Here is a 13,207-nt window from a genome sequence, read left to right as displayed (position 1 = left end):
GTACCAGACGTGGTTAACCTGAGCTATACGGTTAAGCACTCCACTTTGCGAAGCACAGTAGATCAAGCTATCATTGCACAGTTTGAAGGCAAGGAGATGAGGGGATTCTTTTGTGTGCCCAAGGCACTGTGTGTACTTATGAAGTCCATTTAATTGCATCCTTTAGTATTTGTGTTGTTGTAGAAAAAAGAGTGTGATGGAGTGGCTTCACTGTTGGACCAGGGTCCGAATCCATGTCCAGTCATGGAAACGCAGTGGTTGATCTTGGGCAAGTCACTCTCAGTGTCAGACACAGGCAAAGGCAAACTCTGAACAAAGCTTGCCAAGGAAACTCCATGACAGATTCATCTTAGAGTCACTATAGACTCAACAACATGTTGTAAAGAGCATCATATGTGATCTCGTCGTCTTTTTTAAAGTACCCTTTAAGTACCTTGTTTTTTCTCTAAAATATGCTGTGTATTTTCCACAATAAACATAGTTTGAGACTGTAGTCAGCTGAATTCATGGCCTTTAGTAAGCTGGGATATTGCATTCCTTTGAGAAGTCTAATCTTAGATGACGTGCAAACTATTAAGCTACTCAGTTCCTATTATGTGACTCCCAAGCTTTACAAATGTGGCATATCAAAGTTAAAACATTTAAATAACAATGGCTCTTCAGTTCAGTAGGCATTTACAAAGTGTTTCAGAATAACACATGGTTTAGATATATGGAAAGTGGTTTTAATGCTATTTATTTAAATATATATTTGAAAATTCAACACTTCCTAAGCTGTACCTTATTACAATATATTCAGTTTTGTTCAAATCAAGCTTACCACTTGTTGTAGGTTGTAATACATCAACATTATTTAGATTCAAATAATGATTATGGAATTAATTGAAATGAAACACTTTTAAAAATCACAGTGATGCTAAGTTGTTTCAAGTATAAATAAAATTTAGATTGTTTGGAAAAACAGAAATAAATGTGGCATCGACATTAAAATTATTTTATTCTACTGTGAAATTATTCTGTTGCATTACTTTGACACAGTATCTAGAATGGAGTGCCTCTCAGTATTTATTTTAATTTATTGTCCAAGATGGTAATTTCAATTAAGTCATGTGCAATACATTTGGTTGAAATACTGAAAAAACTGAGAAAGATCCAACTGAAACCAAATTCCATTGCAGGGGAAAATACTCATTTAATGCAGACTTGGGAATTATGTGACTCTGCAAATGTTGCTGGAGTCAAGCTCTCAACATTCCTCACTATTGCCTATGGTGGCCAGGAGCTACTAGGATTTGAATTCCAATGTCATCTGGATGGCTTCATTCTTTCCAGACATCCTATAGGGGCCCTCCCTTATAATAAGGGGTTCCTGCATACCCTGTGAAGAACAAGTTATCCAGTGCTCAAATAAAGGGTTTCTATTAGGGTTCATCAGAATTAATACACTTTTATACAATCCTAACTGCCATGTCTCAATGCTGTGAAATCATGGAAACTGTAGTTTTACAAGATATTTAGCCTTCTCTGCCCAAGCGTGCTGGGGCTTCACCAAACTGTAGTTCCCAGAATTCCATTACATTGAGCTAAAAGTTAAAATAATACCAAAGTGAATTAATTGTATAGTGTAAATGCACCCTTACAATAAAGGTCTCGTGGCAACCCTACTCATCATTACCTTGGCTGAAAGGGCCCAAATGGAGATTCAAACTGTCAACAACTGGAGGACCAGAAGATCTGTGGTCCTGCATTAAGCCATTTCACAGGGTCGTGCCTACACATAAGTAAATCTAATCGGACATTCTCAAACATGCTCACAATGTTCCTATTTCTTTCTTTTGTATTGCAATAGCATCTTTAATTTCCTTTTAAAACACATCAGCTCCTTCGACCATTTAATAGATTTGTTCCTGTTTCAAAGATTTTCTCCTGTTCTACTTAAAGTAAATCTGATTTATGAAACGATGTCGATGTATTTCTGAAATCAATGCCACTTTAATTGTACTCTTTGTTTTTTAGATTTCATTGCACGGACCAAGTGATTTCTCATCATGAATCGTGCTTTTAGCAGAAAGAAAGGTAAGAAGCATAACTTGTGTTATGTCAGAAAAGCAAAAAATAAAAGGAGGGCAGCAGTGAAAAGAGGGAGGCAGACCTAAAAGTGGCGTTCTATGGCAAATGTATGAACAGAGGATATTGCCTCAAGTGTTTTAATAACCTCTGTTTTCTTAGAGGTTGTACAATGTTATATGTGACGCAATGCTCAGAAGAATGCTTCTTTAAAAAATAAGAACGTAAAATTGGAGAAAACATGTTGAAAAAATTTATTAGGCAGAGCATAAGTACATATTTTTGTAATATTGACTTTAATGAAAGAAAAACAAGAGGCTGTGAATTGGCTAAGATCAACAAAATCAATCCTACATGCTTACAATTAAAAGGTATTGGCTGAAAAATTGTTCCTTGCAAAAAAACAAGCAAAAATCCTCTTTATTTTCACAGAGAATATTTATAAATTCTTCTGAACCAGACATTTTTTTTCCTGAAAACCCTGGACAGTGTACATTTCTTCATCGAGCACCATTTGAAATTTGTCTTTATATTCACTTTTTCACCGATTACATTGGAAAACCAAACATCTTTTATGAAAGTAGAATTTAACATATTAGTCATACAGAAAAATTGTAAAATGTCCAGGAAAAATGGCTGAGTCATAGGGCAGAATTGTACTTTTCACAGATGTACATTGATACCAGTTTTGCTCTTTTATCATTTACACTAAAGGAGACATTTTAATGTGCTGAGAACTCAAACTGTAGTTCTGGGACTGTGTCCATGCATTTAGATTATATGTTTGTTATGTTTTCCTATTTTTCTGACTCAACAAACTTAACAGGGATATTTGATACCAGAATTGCTGGGAAGATTGCTGTTTTTGTGTAAGCGTGACAAATTCTTTAGTGCTTAATTTTGTTTAGATTTGCTTACATTTCAATAGTGCATGTGGAATCTTTTATAACGTGTTTTGAAAGTGACCTTTTCCCATTCATCCATTAATGTATTAAGTAGTGGCATTTACTGTGTGGTGTATACACAGTAAATATGGCAAACATGTCTGCTGTAGACTAAAAAAATAAGAGCATTCTATTTGCCCTTACTATAGAGCAATTTGGCTTCAAATTTGGCCAAGATGAAGATACAAAATTTTAACACGTGCTTTGGTTTTTGGGGTTTTTAATAACTACTGGAATTGCATTACCATATATAGACATTTTAATGATAATATTTTTAGTTATCTTTTAACCTAATGTGTGTTGGTTCGCTGTTGTGGGGGTCTTGGGATGGTGATTGTTGTCTGTTTGTGCACGAGTCTGTTTTTGTTTTTAATGTTGATGCGGTCAATAGACTATTCAATAAACTTTGCTTATGCTTATGCATTACCATACATAGACTTAATACAGATCTAGAGTACAGTTGCAAAGAGAAACAGAATAATTTGCATTCATTTTTTGCTAATTGCTGTTGATCAGTACCTCTGAAACTTCGAAATTACTCTTTACTTAAAAATCTGAATTGTCTGAAAAAAGGAAAAAGGCCATTTTCTTATTCTGACTTTTTCAGAAAAAGTTTACATTAAAAAAAACACCACAAATTCTGGAATCCCCGAGCTATCATGACTAGTCACCAACTCTGTTTAAAAATCCGCACAGTTCAAATTTAGATTTAAGAGTACCTGAAAAAAGAATCAAATGCTTTCCATTTCTCTGGCTGGACATGTTGGTGGAAGGAGAGGGAGGAATAAGCTCAGGCACACTAAATTAAACAGTGACTGACATCTTCCTTTCAGTTATGACAAATCCATCACAGTGTGGCCTGACACTCTCCCCTTGTGTTCTGGGACAGCTGTGAAGAGAAGATTAGGTGCTTTCATTTCTAATTTTGATTGACCACAGCTTGTTATGACTCCTCAATCCAGCCAGACTGTGCTTACGGTAATATTTCTTGAAATAAGCAAATCTCAGGATATAGTTTGTAAAACCTGGATTGTTTCAACTACTAAGTTCATATCAAATACAGTTTTAAGTTTGAATGACAAACTAAACTAAGGTTAATTTTAAACTGAAACACAAACAACTAGTCTTCTCGCAGTTGTCCAACGGAGAAGGGAAGAACACAAGGCTTACTAAAATTAATTCCAAACTTCCAAACATATCCTGGGTTTGTGTCTTGCCAAATGCTTCTGTTACATTGTCTAACACTAATGTATTAGGAGTATGCCATCATTTCAAACCATCTTTATCTTTTGGTGTTCTCCTAGCTAAAATTCTTCCTCATTTATGGTACATTTTTCTACCTTGTAACCAAGGTTATTGACCATAAGAGATCAAATATGGAGGAGTGAGCCTCCTGGCATTATGACCTATCCTTCACTGTTTTGTTACCATTGTGGGGCATGAAGACAGATGGAGGCTGTCTTTATTGTAGACACTGCTGTTTGCCTTTATGCTTTGTTAGTTTGCTTTGGAATTCCTAGAGCAGGATGTAGGAGCTTTCACAGTGAGAGAAAAAAATAGACTGTACAGGTCTCCAAAATGGAAGAACCATATTATTTGGAGGAAGCCTCAGTAACATAATTTACACCTTCTCAACTAATAAACAAACAACAACAAATTTTTATTATTACACTTCTCCAATTTTTCAATGCAGGTCTCCAGCAAGAAATGCTGTGAGAAACTATGTTGCAAAAACAATTACACAAAAATGCATAGACATGCAATAAAATGCAAATAAATTACTAATTGATGTGGAAGTTGGATAGATTGAACTCATGCATGAAAAACATCAATATCTCAGAATCAGCCTCTTTCATATCTTTTGGGATCTGCAGTTAGTAGGCTGGTGATAAATACATTGTAGTTATTGCATCAAAGGTTTTTTAGGTGGTTTACAAATATATTCCAGTGCATAAACACATCATAATTCATATATTGTTACGTTGTTCTATGCCTGCAAGTTGGCTCTAATTTTGACTAACCCTATTAATAGAGTTTTCTTTACAAATTTTTTCCAGAGGTGGTTTGCCTTTTCATTCTTTTAAAAAAGAGAGGTACTTGCTCAAGGTTGTTCAGCCTAATGTAAGCCACCCCGAGTCCCCGTTGGGGGAGATGGTGGTGGGGTATAAATAAAGTTCGTTATTATTATTATTAAGGTCATGCCTTGGATTTCAGTGTCTGAACAGGGATCAGAATCCTAGTCTTCCTGAGCCATATTTCAACAGTGAAATGCTTGATCACAGTTTATATGTTACAAATTGTATAATTAATATTATATCAATTATAGGTTATTTGTGCATGTGATATATGGTATACTTGTAATATTAGTATTAATACAAATACTTAATTTAATAGATTCAATACATGTGGAAAAGATGGGGAAGGAGGAAAGGAGGAACATAAAAGCAAATTAAGACACAAATTCTCATAAAGTTACATAATATGTAATAAACACATTTAAAGGCAGCTATGAGTTGTGAATATTTGCTATATTTGTTGGAAACCACCCTGAGTCTGTTCAGGGAGATAGGGCAGTCTATAAATAGTTATTATTTTATCATTATTATTGTTGTGATGGCTTGGAAAGGACAGAAATGACAAATTTCTGGCAGAAATACATTGTAAACAAAAGTTGAACATTATTATTATTATTATTATTATTATTATTATTATTATTATTATTACTGTGCTTATATACCGCCGTTTCTCAGCCTAAATCGGCGACTCAACGCGGTTTACAACACAACGACAAGCAGCAATATTCCATTAGAAAGCATAAAAACACATTATTATTATTATTATTAACTTTATTTGTACCCCGCTAGCATCTCCCAAAGGACTCGATGCGGCTTACACGGGCCGAAGCCACAAAACACAATACAATAGAAAACATAACACAGCGATAAACAAAGCAAATCAAATAATTAAGCAAAATAACCACAATGACAATACATCAAGACACTATTAAAACTGGTTCGGCCAGCGCAATGGGGTACAGGGTTAAAAGTGCTGAGATGGCAGGAGGAACGTAGGATTAAAGTGTGGTGTGCAGCAATGTTAGTTGTGCTAAAGTGCATCTAGGACTTGGGATGGGGATTCCTAATCTGCGAAGGCACATCGGAACAGCCAAGTTTTTAGGTTCCTTCTGAAAACTGCCAGAGTAGGGGCCTGACGAAGCTCTTTTGGAAGGGCATTCCAAAGTCGGGGGGCCGCCACAGAGAAGGCCCTGTCCCGCGTCCCCACCAAGCGCGCTTGCGACGTAGGTGGGATAACGAGCAGGGCCTCCCCAGATGACCGGAGCGAGCGTGTGGGTTCGTAGATGGAAATGCGGTCACGCAGGTAGGGTGGTCCCAAACCGTTCAGGGCTTTGTAGGTGAGCACCTGCACCTTGAATTGGGCTCGGAAAATAAATGGCAGCCAGTGGAGCTCCTTGAACAAGAGGGTTGACCTCTCTTGATAATGAGCTCCAGTTAGCATCCTGGCTGCTGCCCGCTGGACCAATTGTAGTTTCCGAGCCGTCTTCAAGGGCAGCCCCACGTAGAGCACATTGCAGTAATCCATTCTAGAGGTGACCAAGGCGTGGACCACCCCGGCCAGATCCGCCTTCACAAGGTACGGTCGCAGCTGGCGCACAAGTCTCAGTTGTGCAAAGGCCCTCCCGGATACCGCCGACACCTGAGCCTCAAGTGTAAGCGAAGAATCCAAGAGGACACCCAAACTGCGGACCTGTGGCTTCAGGGGGAGTGTAACCCCGTCCAACACAGGTTGCCACCCTATACCCCGATCCGGTTTACGATCGACCAGGAGGACCTCTGTCTTGTCGGGATTGATCTTCAGCTTGTTCTTCCTCATCCAGATCGACACAGCGGCCAGGCACTCGTCCAGCACCCGAGAAGCCTCCTTGGAATTAGGTGGAAAGGAGTAGTAGAGTTGTGTGTCATCCGCATAGAGATGGCACCCAACTCCAAAACTCCGGATGACCTCTCCCAGCGGTTTCATGTAGATGTTGAAGAGCATGGGCGACAAGATAGATCCTTGCGGGACCCCACAGGTCAAAGGCCAGGGGTCCGAGCAGGCGTCTCCCAGCTTCACCATCTGGGTGCGTCCCTCCAGGAAGGACTGGAGCCACGACAGAACCGTGCCCCCAAGGCCCATCCCAGAGAGACGACCCAGAAGGATACCATGATCGATGGTATCGAAAGCCGCTGAGATGTCCAAGAGAACCAGCAGAGTCACACTCCCCCTGTCCAGCTCTCTGCGGAGGTCATCCACCAAGGCGACCAAGGCTGTCTCGGTGCCATGGCCAGGCCTGAAACCAGACTGTGCCTGATCTAGGTAGTTGGTATCGTCTAGGAAGCCCTGGAGCTGCGAGGCGACCACCCGCTCCAGCACCTTACCCAAGAAAGGGAGGTTGGAGACTGGTCTGTAGTTATTCAGCACCGTGGAGTCAAGGGAAGCTTTTTTGAGGAGTGGACGAACCACTGCCTGTTTCAAACCAGATGGAAAAATCCCTTGCTCCAACGATGCATTGACAATCAATACAAACCAGTCAACCAACCCCTCCCTGGCTGATTTAATGAGCCAAGATGGGCATGGGTCTAGAGGTGAGGTGGTCGCCCTCACAGCCCCAAGAACCTCCTCTACGGTTTCAGGAAGAACAAGCCTAAAAGAATCCCACAAAATTGGACAAGCAGGTACCTCCGTCACCTCTTCAGGCACTGCGATGGAATTGGAGTCGAGCTCGAGGCGTATCTGGGCGACTTTATCTGCAAAATGGTGTGCGAAATCGCGACACCGAGCTGCGGGGTCGTCAGGGACCCCCTCCACCGCAGGTGGGTGGAGGAGTTCTCCCACGACCCGAAACAGCTCCGATGATCTATTTGCTGCAGATGCTATACGAGCGGTCGTGAATGACTTCCTGGCCGCCCGTATGGCCACGGAGTATGCCTTAAGAGAGGCTCTAGCCCGTGTTCGATCAGATACATCTCGAGATTTCCTCCATTTGCGCTCTAGCCCCCTTCTCGTGTGCTTCATCACAGCCAGCTCCTCGGTGAACCAAGGAGATGGCCTGTCACGACGCAACGAGATGGGGCGTTCGGGTGCGATCATATCTAACGCCCTGGCCATCTCCCCGTTATAGAGAGTTACCAAGGCGTCGATAGAATCGCCAGGCTCCAAGGCAGGAAGAACCCTAAGATTCCTCAGGAATCCATCCGGATCCATCAGTCTCCTAGGGCGGACCATCTTAATTTGTCCTCCACCCCTGCGGAGGTTTAGGGTCGCAGTAAGTCTAAATGTGATCAGATGATGGTCAGACCATGACACTGGAAGGATGTTTTGATCTTCCACTCTGATCAATTCGTCGTCCGCCACAAAGACAAGGTCGAGAGTGTGCCCAGCTTGATGCGTGGGGCCGGATATTATCTGTGACAGTCCTATGGCCGTCATGGTGGCCATAAAGTCCTGAGCTGCGCCAGATAAAGTGGTCTCGGCGTGGATGTTAAAGTCTCCCAGCACCACCAGGTCTCCCAGCACCACCAGGTCTCCCAGATGTTAAAGTCTCCCAGCACCACCAAAACACATACACAATACACAATATTATTGGGCCACCAATAATAATCCCATGCATCTCTTAATTGTAGTCGCAATCCAATTTCGTCGTCTGTGATTAACCAATCCTTGTTCATCAGTTTCGTTGCACCAGATTAATCGAATGCTTGTTTAAACATCCATGTCTTCAACCTTTTTCGAAATACCATCAGCGAAGGGGCTGATCTCACCTCTATGGGGAGGGCATTCCAAAGCCGAGGGGCCACCACAGAAAAGGCCCTGTCTCTCGTTCCCGCCAGCCGCACTCGTGAAACAGGCAGGATAGAGAGCAGGGCCTCCCCAGAAGATCTTAGGGTCCTGGTGGGCTGATAGGCCGAGATACGTTCAGATAGATAAGTTGGGCCAGAACCGTTTAGGGCTGTAAAGGCCAGCGCCAGCACTGTGAATTGGGCCCGGTAGCAAATCGGCAGCCAGTGGAGCTGGTACAGCAGAGGAGTTGTATGCTCCCTGCGCCCCGCTCCGGTTAGTATCATGGCTGCCGCCCGTTGGACTAATTGGAGCTTCAGAGCCGTCTTCAAAGGCAACCCCACGTAGAGAGCGTTGCAGTAGTCAAGACGGGATGTAACCAGAGCGTGGACTACCATGGCCAAGTCAGACTTCCCAAGGTACGGTCGCAGTTGGCGCACAAGTTTTAACTGTGCGAATGCTCCCCTGGTCACCGCCGAAACCTGGGGTTCCAGGCTCAGCGATGAGTCCAGGATCACACCCAAACTGTGAACCTGCGTCTTCAGGGGGAGTGCGACCCCGTCTAACACAGGCTGTAACCCTATACCCTGTTACAAACTGTACTCAGAGAGCTAATAGTCACATACTGGTTTACAGGCTTTCCCTATTATGCGGATGGAATGAAAAATAATGCCTCCACCTTCGTTACTTGGGTTTGGATGGGAATATTTTAACAAATCAAATGCAGAAGTAATCCTTAGAATGTTTTCTTTACCAGTGTTCACCTTTCCACATAATCACTAGACAATTGGATACATTTCTGCCAATGATGAACAGATTTTCTGAAGTTGTCACGGAAGAAGTCGATACTCTATTTCCGCAACCTGCATCTCACAGTTCTCTCAACGTCTTCATCAGAAATATAATGAGGTCCCCGCAAATCTTTCATTATCAGGAACAGATGGAAGTCAGATTGTGCTAAATCTGGACAGTATGGAGGATGTCGTATGGTGGTGAGATCCAGTCTCTGAAGTTTCAAGTCTGTGCGCTTTCATTTCATGTGTCAGCATCCTGGGTACTCATCATGCACAGATCTTCCGATAGCCAAGCAAAGCAATAATATGATCCACACATTGTTTTGAAATGCCGGTTATGCTTGAAATTTCTCTCTGATTGATACGATGATGGTCCTGAATCAATCTGCCAAGCTTTTGCTTGTGAAACTCAATGGTTGCTGTCACAGGATGTCTAACTCTTCGTTTGTCACACAAGTCAGATGTTCCCACCTCAACATCTTTAAACTCACTTGCCTACCAATGCACAGTACTCACATCAACACAATCACCATAAGCAGTTTGCATTCTCTGATGAATCTCCTTTGGGATGACACCTTCTGCTATCAAGAATTCAATGCCTGCACATTGCTTAAGTCACATTGACTGACTATCTACACAGGGTTCCATACTTTGCACTTTAACAACATGACCATTCAATGTTAAGGCTTCCCGCCAAAATTGAACTGTAGAGGAGAGTCTACTGAACAAGACAGTACCTGCCGCATGCCAGTATTGCCATCTGTTGAGGAGTTACGAAAGTGGAGGCATTACTTTTCATTCAACCCTCATATATTGCTGTTGTATTTGTTGTTATCACCATTCTCTCTCCCCCTCCCCCATTCCCCACCTCTAAATGGAGACTAAAAGTGGACATTCATTGCATTTTCCTGTTGACACAGCGTATGCTAAAAATACGAAATCAAAAAATGGGAATAGTAATAAAGTAAACTTACCCAGCAGAGCTTTAAGGAATGTTTATGTGCCCAAAAATACATCAGCTCATGTAGACATAGTAAAAGTTGTGAATGAAATATAAACACATATAAAAAGAGCAAGGCAAATATGCTCCACTGAGAATTAGTACTGTCAATTTTGCAGAATAAACAGAAATCTCAGTTTGCATTTTAGTAGGCCTAGGTCTAAAGCACTCCCTCTTTAAATTCAGTAGATACAATTTACTTACTTTTAAATGCAGACTGAAGGGTAAAGACATTTATTAGCATACTTCAAGTAAAGCATGTAGTTTGCATGATTCCGTTAAATAATTAAAATACCCTGAAAAAGTTAATACATTCTTAATTCATTATATGTGCAACTTTATAAAACAATTCAGGGCCCTTCTACCCAGATTGATAATGTGGTGCCCAAAAGGGACTCCCTAAGCCACCTCTGTGGTAGCAGGGAGTCCACACAATGCAACTGTGCCAAACATGGTTCAGCCTCACTGGACAGGGACCTTAATGGAGACCCCCCACCCAAGGGCAAGAAACAAAAGTATTATTATTATCCCCAGCAATGACATGGCCTCTTTCTGTACAGGAGGAGGCCCAGTAGCTGCCTTGATAAGAAGGATGGGTAGGGGAGATTGGTGGCAACAATTTTAGAGACTAACAACAATTAGTGAAAGTGAAACAGTTCAGAAGCTATGTATTATTCAACAGCAAAGGAAAATACCATATTTACTTAAGTGTAATTCTCACTTTTTTTTGCCTAAATTGCATCGCTAAAATTGAGGAGCAGATTGAATTGGATGGTATGTTACAATTGTCCACCTAAACCCATCTGTACTGTTGGGCAGCAAATCCCAGCTGGGCAGCTGTGGTCATGGAAAAACTGGTGATGGTGGGCACAAAAAGGCTGGGGGGCGGGGGGCGGGGAAGGCTAGATAGAGGAATGCAGACTCCCATCAGCCTTTTCAAGGCCACTACCGGCTTCCTATCAGGCCTGATGGAGGAGCACAACTTCGCACAAACCTTTTCGAGGCTATCACCACCTTGCATTTGAATGCTGGTATCTTGGCCAAAATACACTTCCAGCTCTAAAGATGTGGACACTGAACATTTTAGTGCACACATAGTATCACCATGAGCCGAGTAACTGATCTTTCTGCAGAAATGGTATATAAGCAAAGTAAATAAATAAATAAATAAATAAATAAATGCAATCCCATATGCATCAGACTCTTTACTGACTAGTAGGACATCTGTTTTGCTTGAATTGAGCTTCAGGTTATGCATAGATGTCCAGTCCTTTGATACACTCAGTCATCTATTCAGGATTTCATTAGGCACCTTGGCATTGGTTGAAAGAGAGAGAAAGAGAAGGCTCTGTGAATTTCTAGTATTCTCGACATTCCAAATGTTTAGTCATTTGGTATCTAAATAAAATATATATTGATTCATTAAAATGTCTTCTCATATACAGTTAGGGTTTTTGAGTGTAGTTGATGTTTATTAAGGTTTATAATGTCATAAGTAGTAATGAATTGGAAATAAATCTGTTCTTTTTTAAAATGAAAATCTGTGCTACATAGATTTGTATACATTTTGTGTATATGTTTTCTGATATTACACAGATACAGTTTGGAGAGTGCATCAAGATTGAGTGACAGATTTTAAATCTTGGATGACATTTATTTGCATACAGATTGACAAGAGGTGCTGAGGGAATGATGTAGACAGAATAAGGAGGATGAGAGGCAAATTTGAAATTGGATGAAGAGATTGATAGAGCAGTTATAAGTTTTTATGTGCTGGAGAATAAAGAGTGAACTAATCTGTATATCATTTTAAATTGTGTCTGATAAAATTATGTTTATCATTCAACACAACCAAGCCTACTACCTTGTTGCTATATCAGTTTTAAAACAGTGCTGAAACTTGAGAGCTAACCCACCCAGGTTTTATACAAAGAAAAGCCTTTAACACTTGTTGTTGTGTGCCTTGAAGTTGTTTCTGATTTATGGCAACCTTAAAGTGAATGTATGTTTTGCTTGGAAATATTTTTTCAGATAGGGTTTGCCATTGCCTTCCTCTGAGACAGAAATAGTATGATGTAATGAATCCCTTACCTCAGTTAGCTGGCAAAAGCCTACGGAAGTGGGCCTTGTGAAGCCACAGCATCCATTTTGGAGAAGGGAGAAAGGGAGAAGCCATCTTAGGTTAGGTTTGCCTTGAGGGGGCATGTTCAAGTCTAGGAGGCTAGGATTGGTTAGGAAGATGGGGGCAGAGCCTAAGTGGTCTGAATGAAAAAGTGTCTTTTAAACTGAGGTTTGAGCTCCCAGTTTGCCAGTTGGAATTTGGAATGGGTAAAGAGAAGAAGTTTGGGTGTTAGCAAGAGCAGTTTGGGTTTCAAAGAAGTTTGGGTCAGTCTTTTGTGTAGTATTCAGAACAGTTGTTGAGTAAATAGCTGGAATACTGTGTGGAGCAGTACCCCGTTAGTGGTCTGTTCATTTCCTAAGGAAGTCTAGTTCAGGGTTTTGGCTAGATTCCTAAGGGAGATTTTTGGGGAGTTACTATCAGAGATTCATTTCCTGAAGTTATTTTC

The 13,207-nt window shown here is 41.2% G+C and overlaps 1 protein-coding gene across 6 annotated transcripts in view; it reads left to right on the top strand.

Moving 5' to 3' along the window:
* Positions 1 to 13,207, top strand: part of GULP1 (GULP PTB domain containing engulfment adaptor 1) — a 214,782-nt gene that overhangs the window by 114,505 nt on the left and 87,070 nt on the right. For all 6 annotated transcript variants that reach the window (XM_060780371.2, XM_060780353.2, XM_060780343.2 and 3 more), the window contains exon 3: positions 2,017 to 2,076. In XM_060780371.2, coding sequence (XP_060636354.2) covers positions 2,049 to 2,076 — 28 coding nt within the window. In that variant the 5' untranslated portion in view covers positions 2,017 to 2,048. The remainder of the gene's footprint in view (positions 1 to 2,016; positions 2,077 to 13,207) is intronic.

The sequence above is a fragment of the Anolis sagrei genome, chromosome 1 (genome assembly GCF_037176765.1).
Source record: "Anolis sagrei isolate rAnoSag1 chromosome 1, rAnoSag1.mat, whole genome shotgun sequence".
Lineage (NCBI taxonomy): Eukaryota > Metazoa > Chordata > Lepidosauria > Squamata > Dactyloidae > Anolis > Anolis sagrei.
The sequence above is the reverse complement of the archived record's forward strand: the minus strand, read 5'-3'. Positions and strand labels throughout refer to the sequence as shown.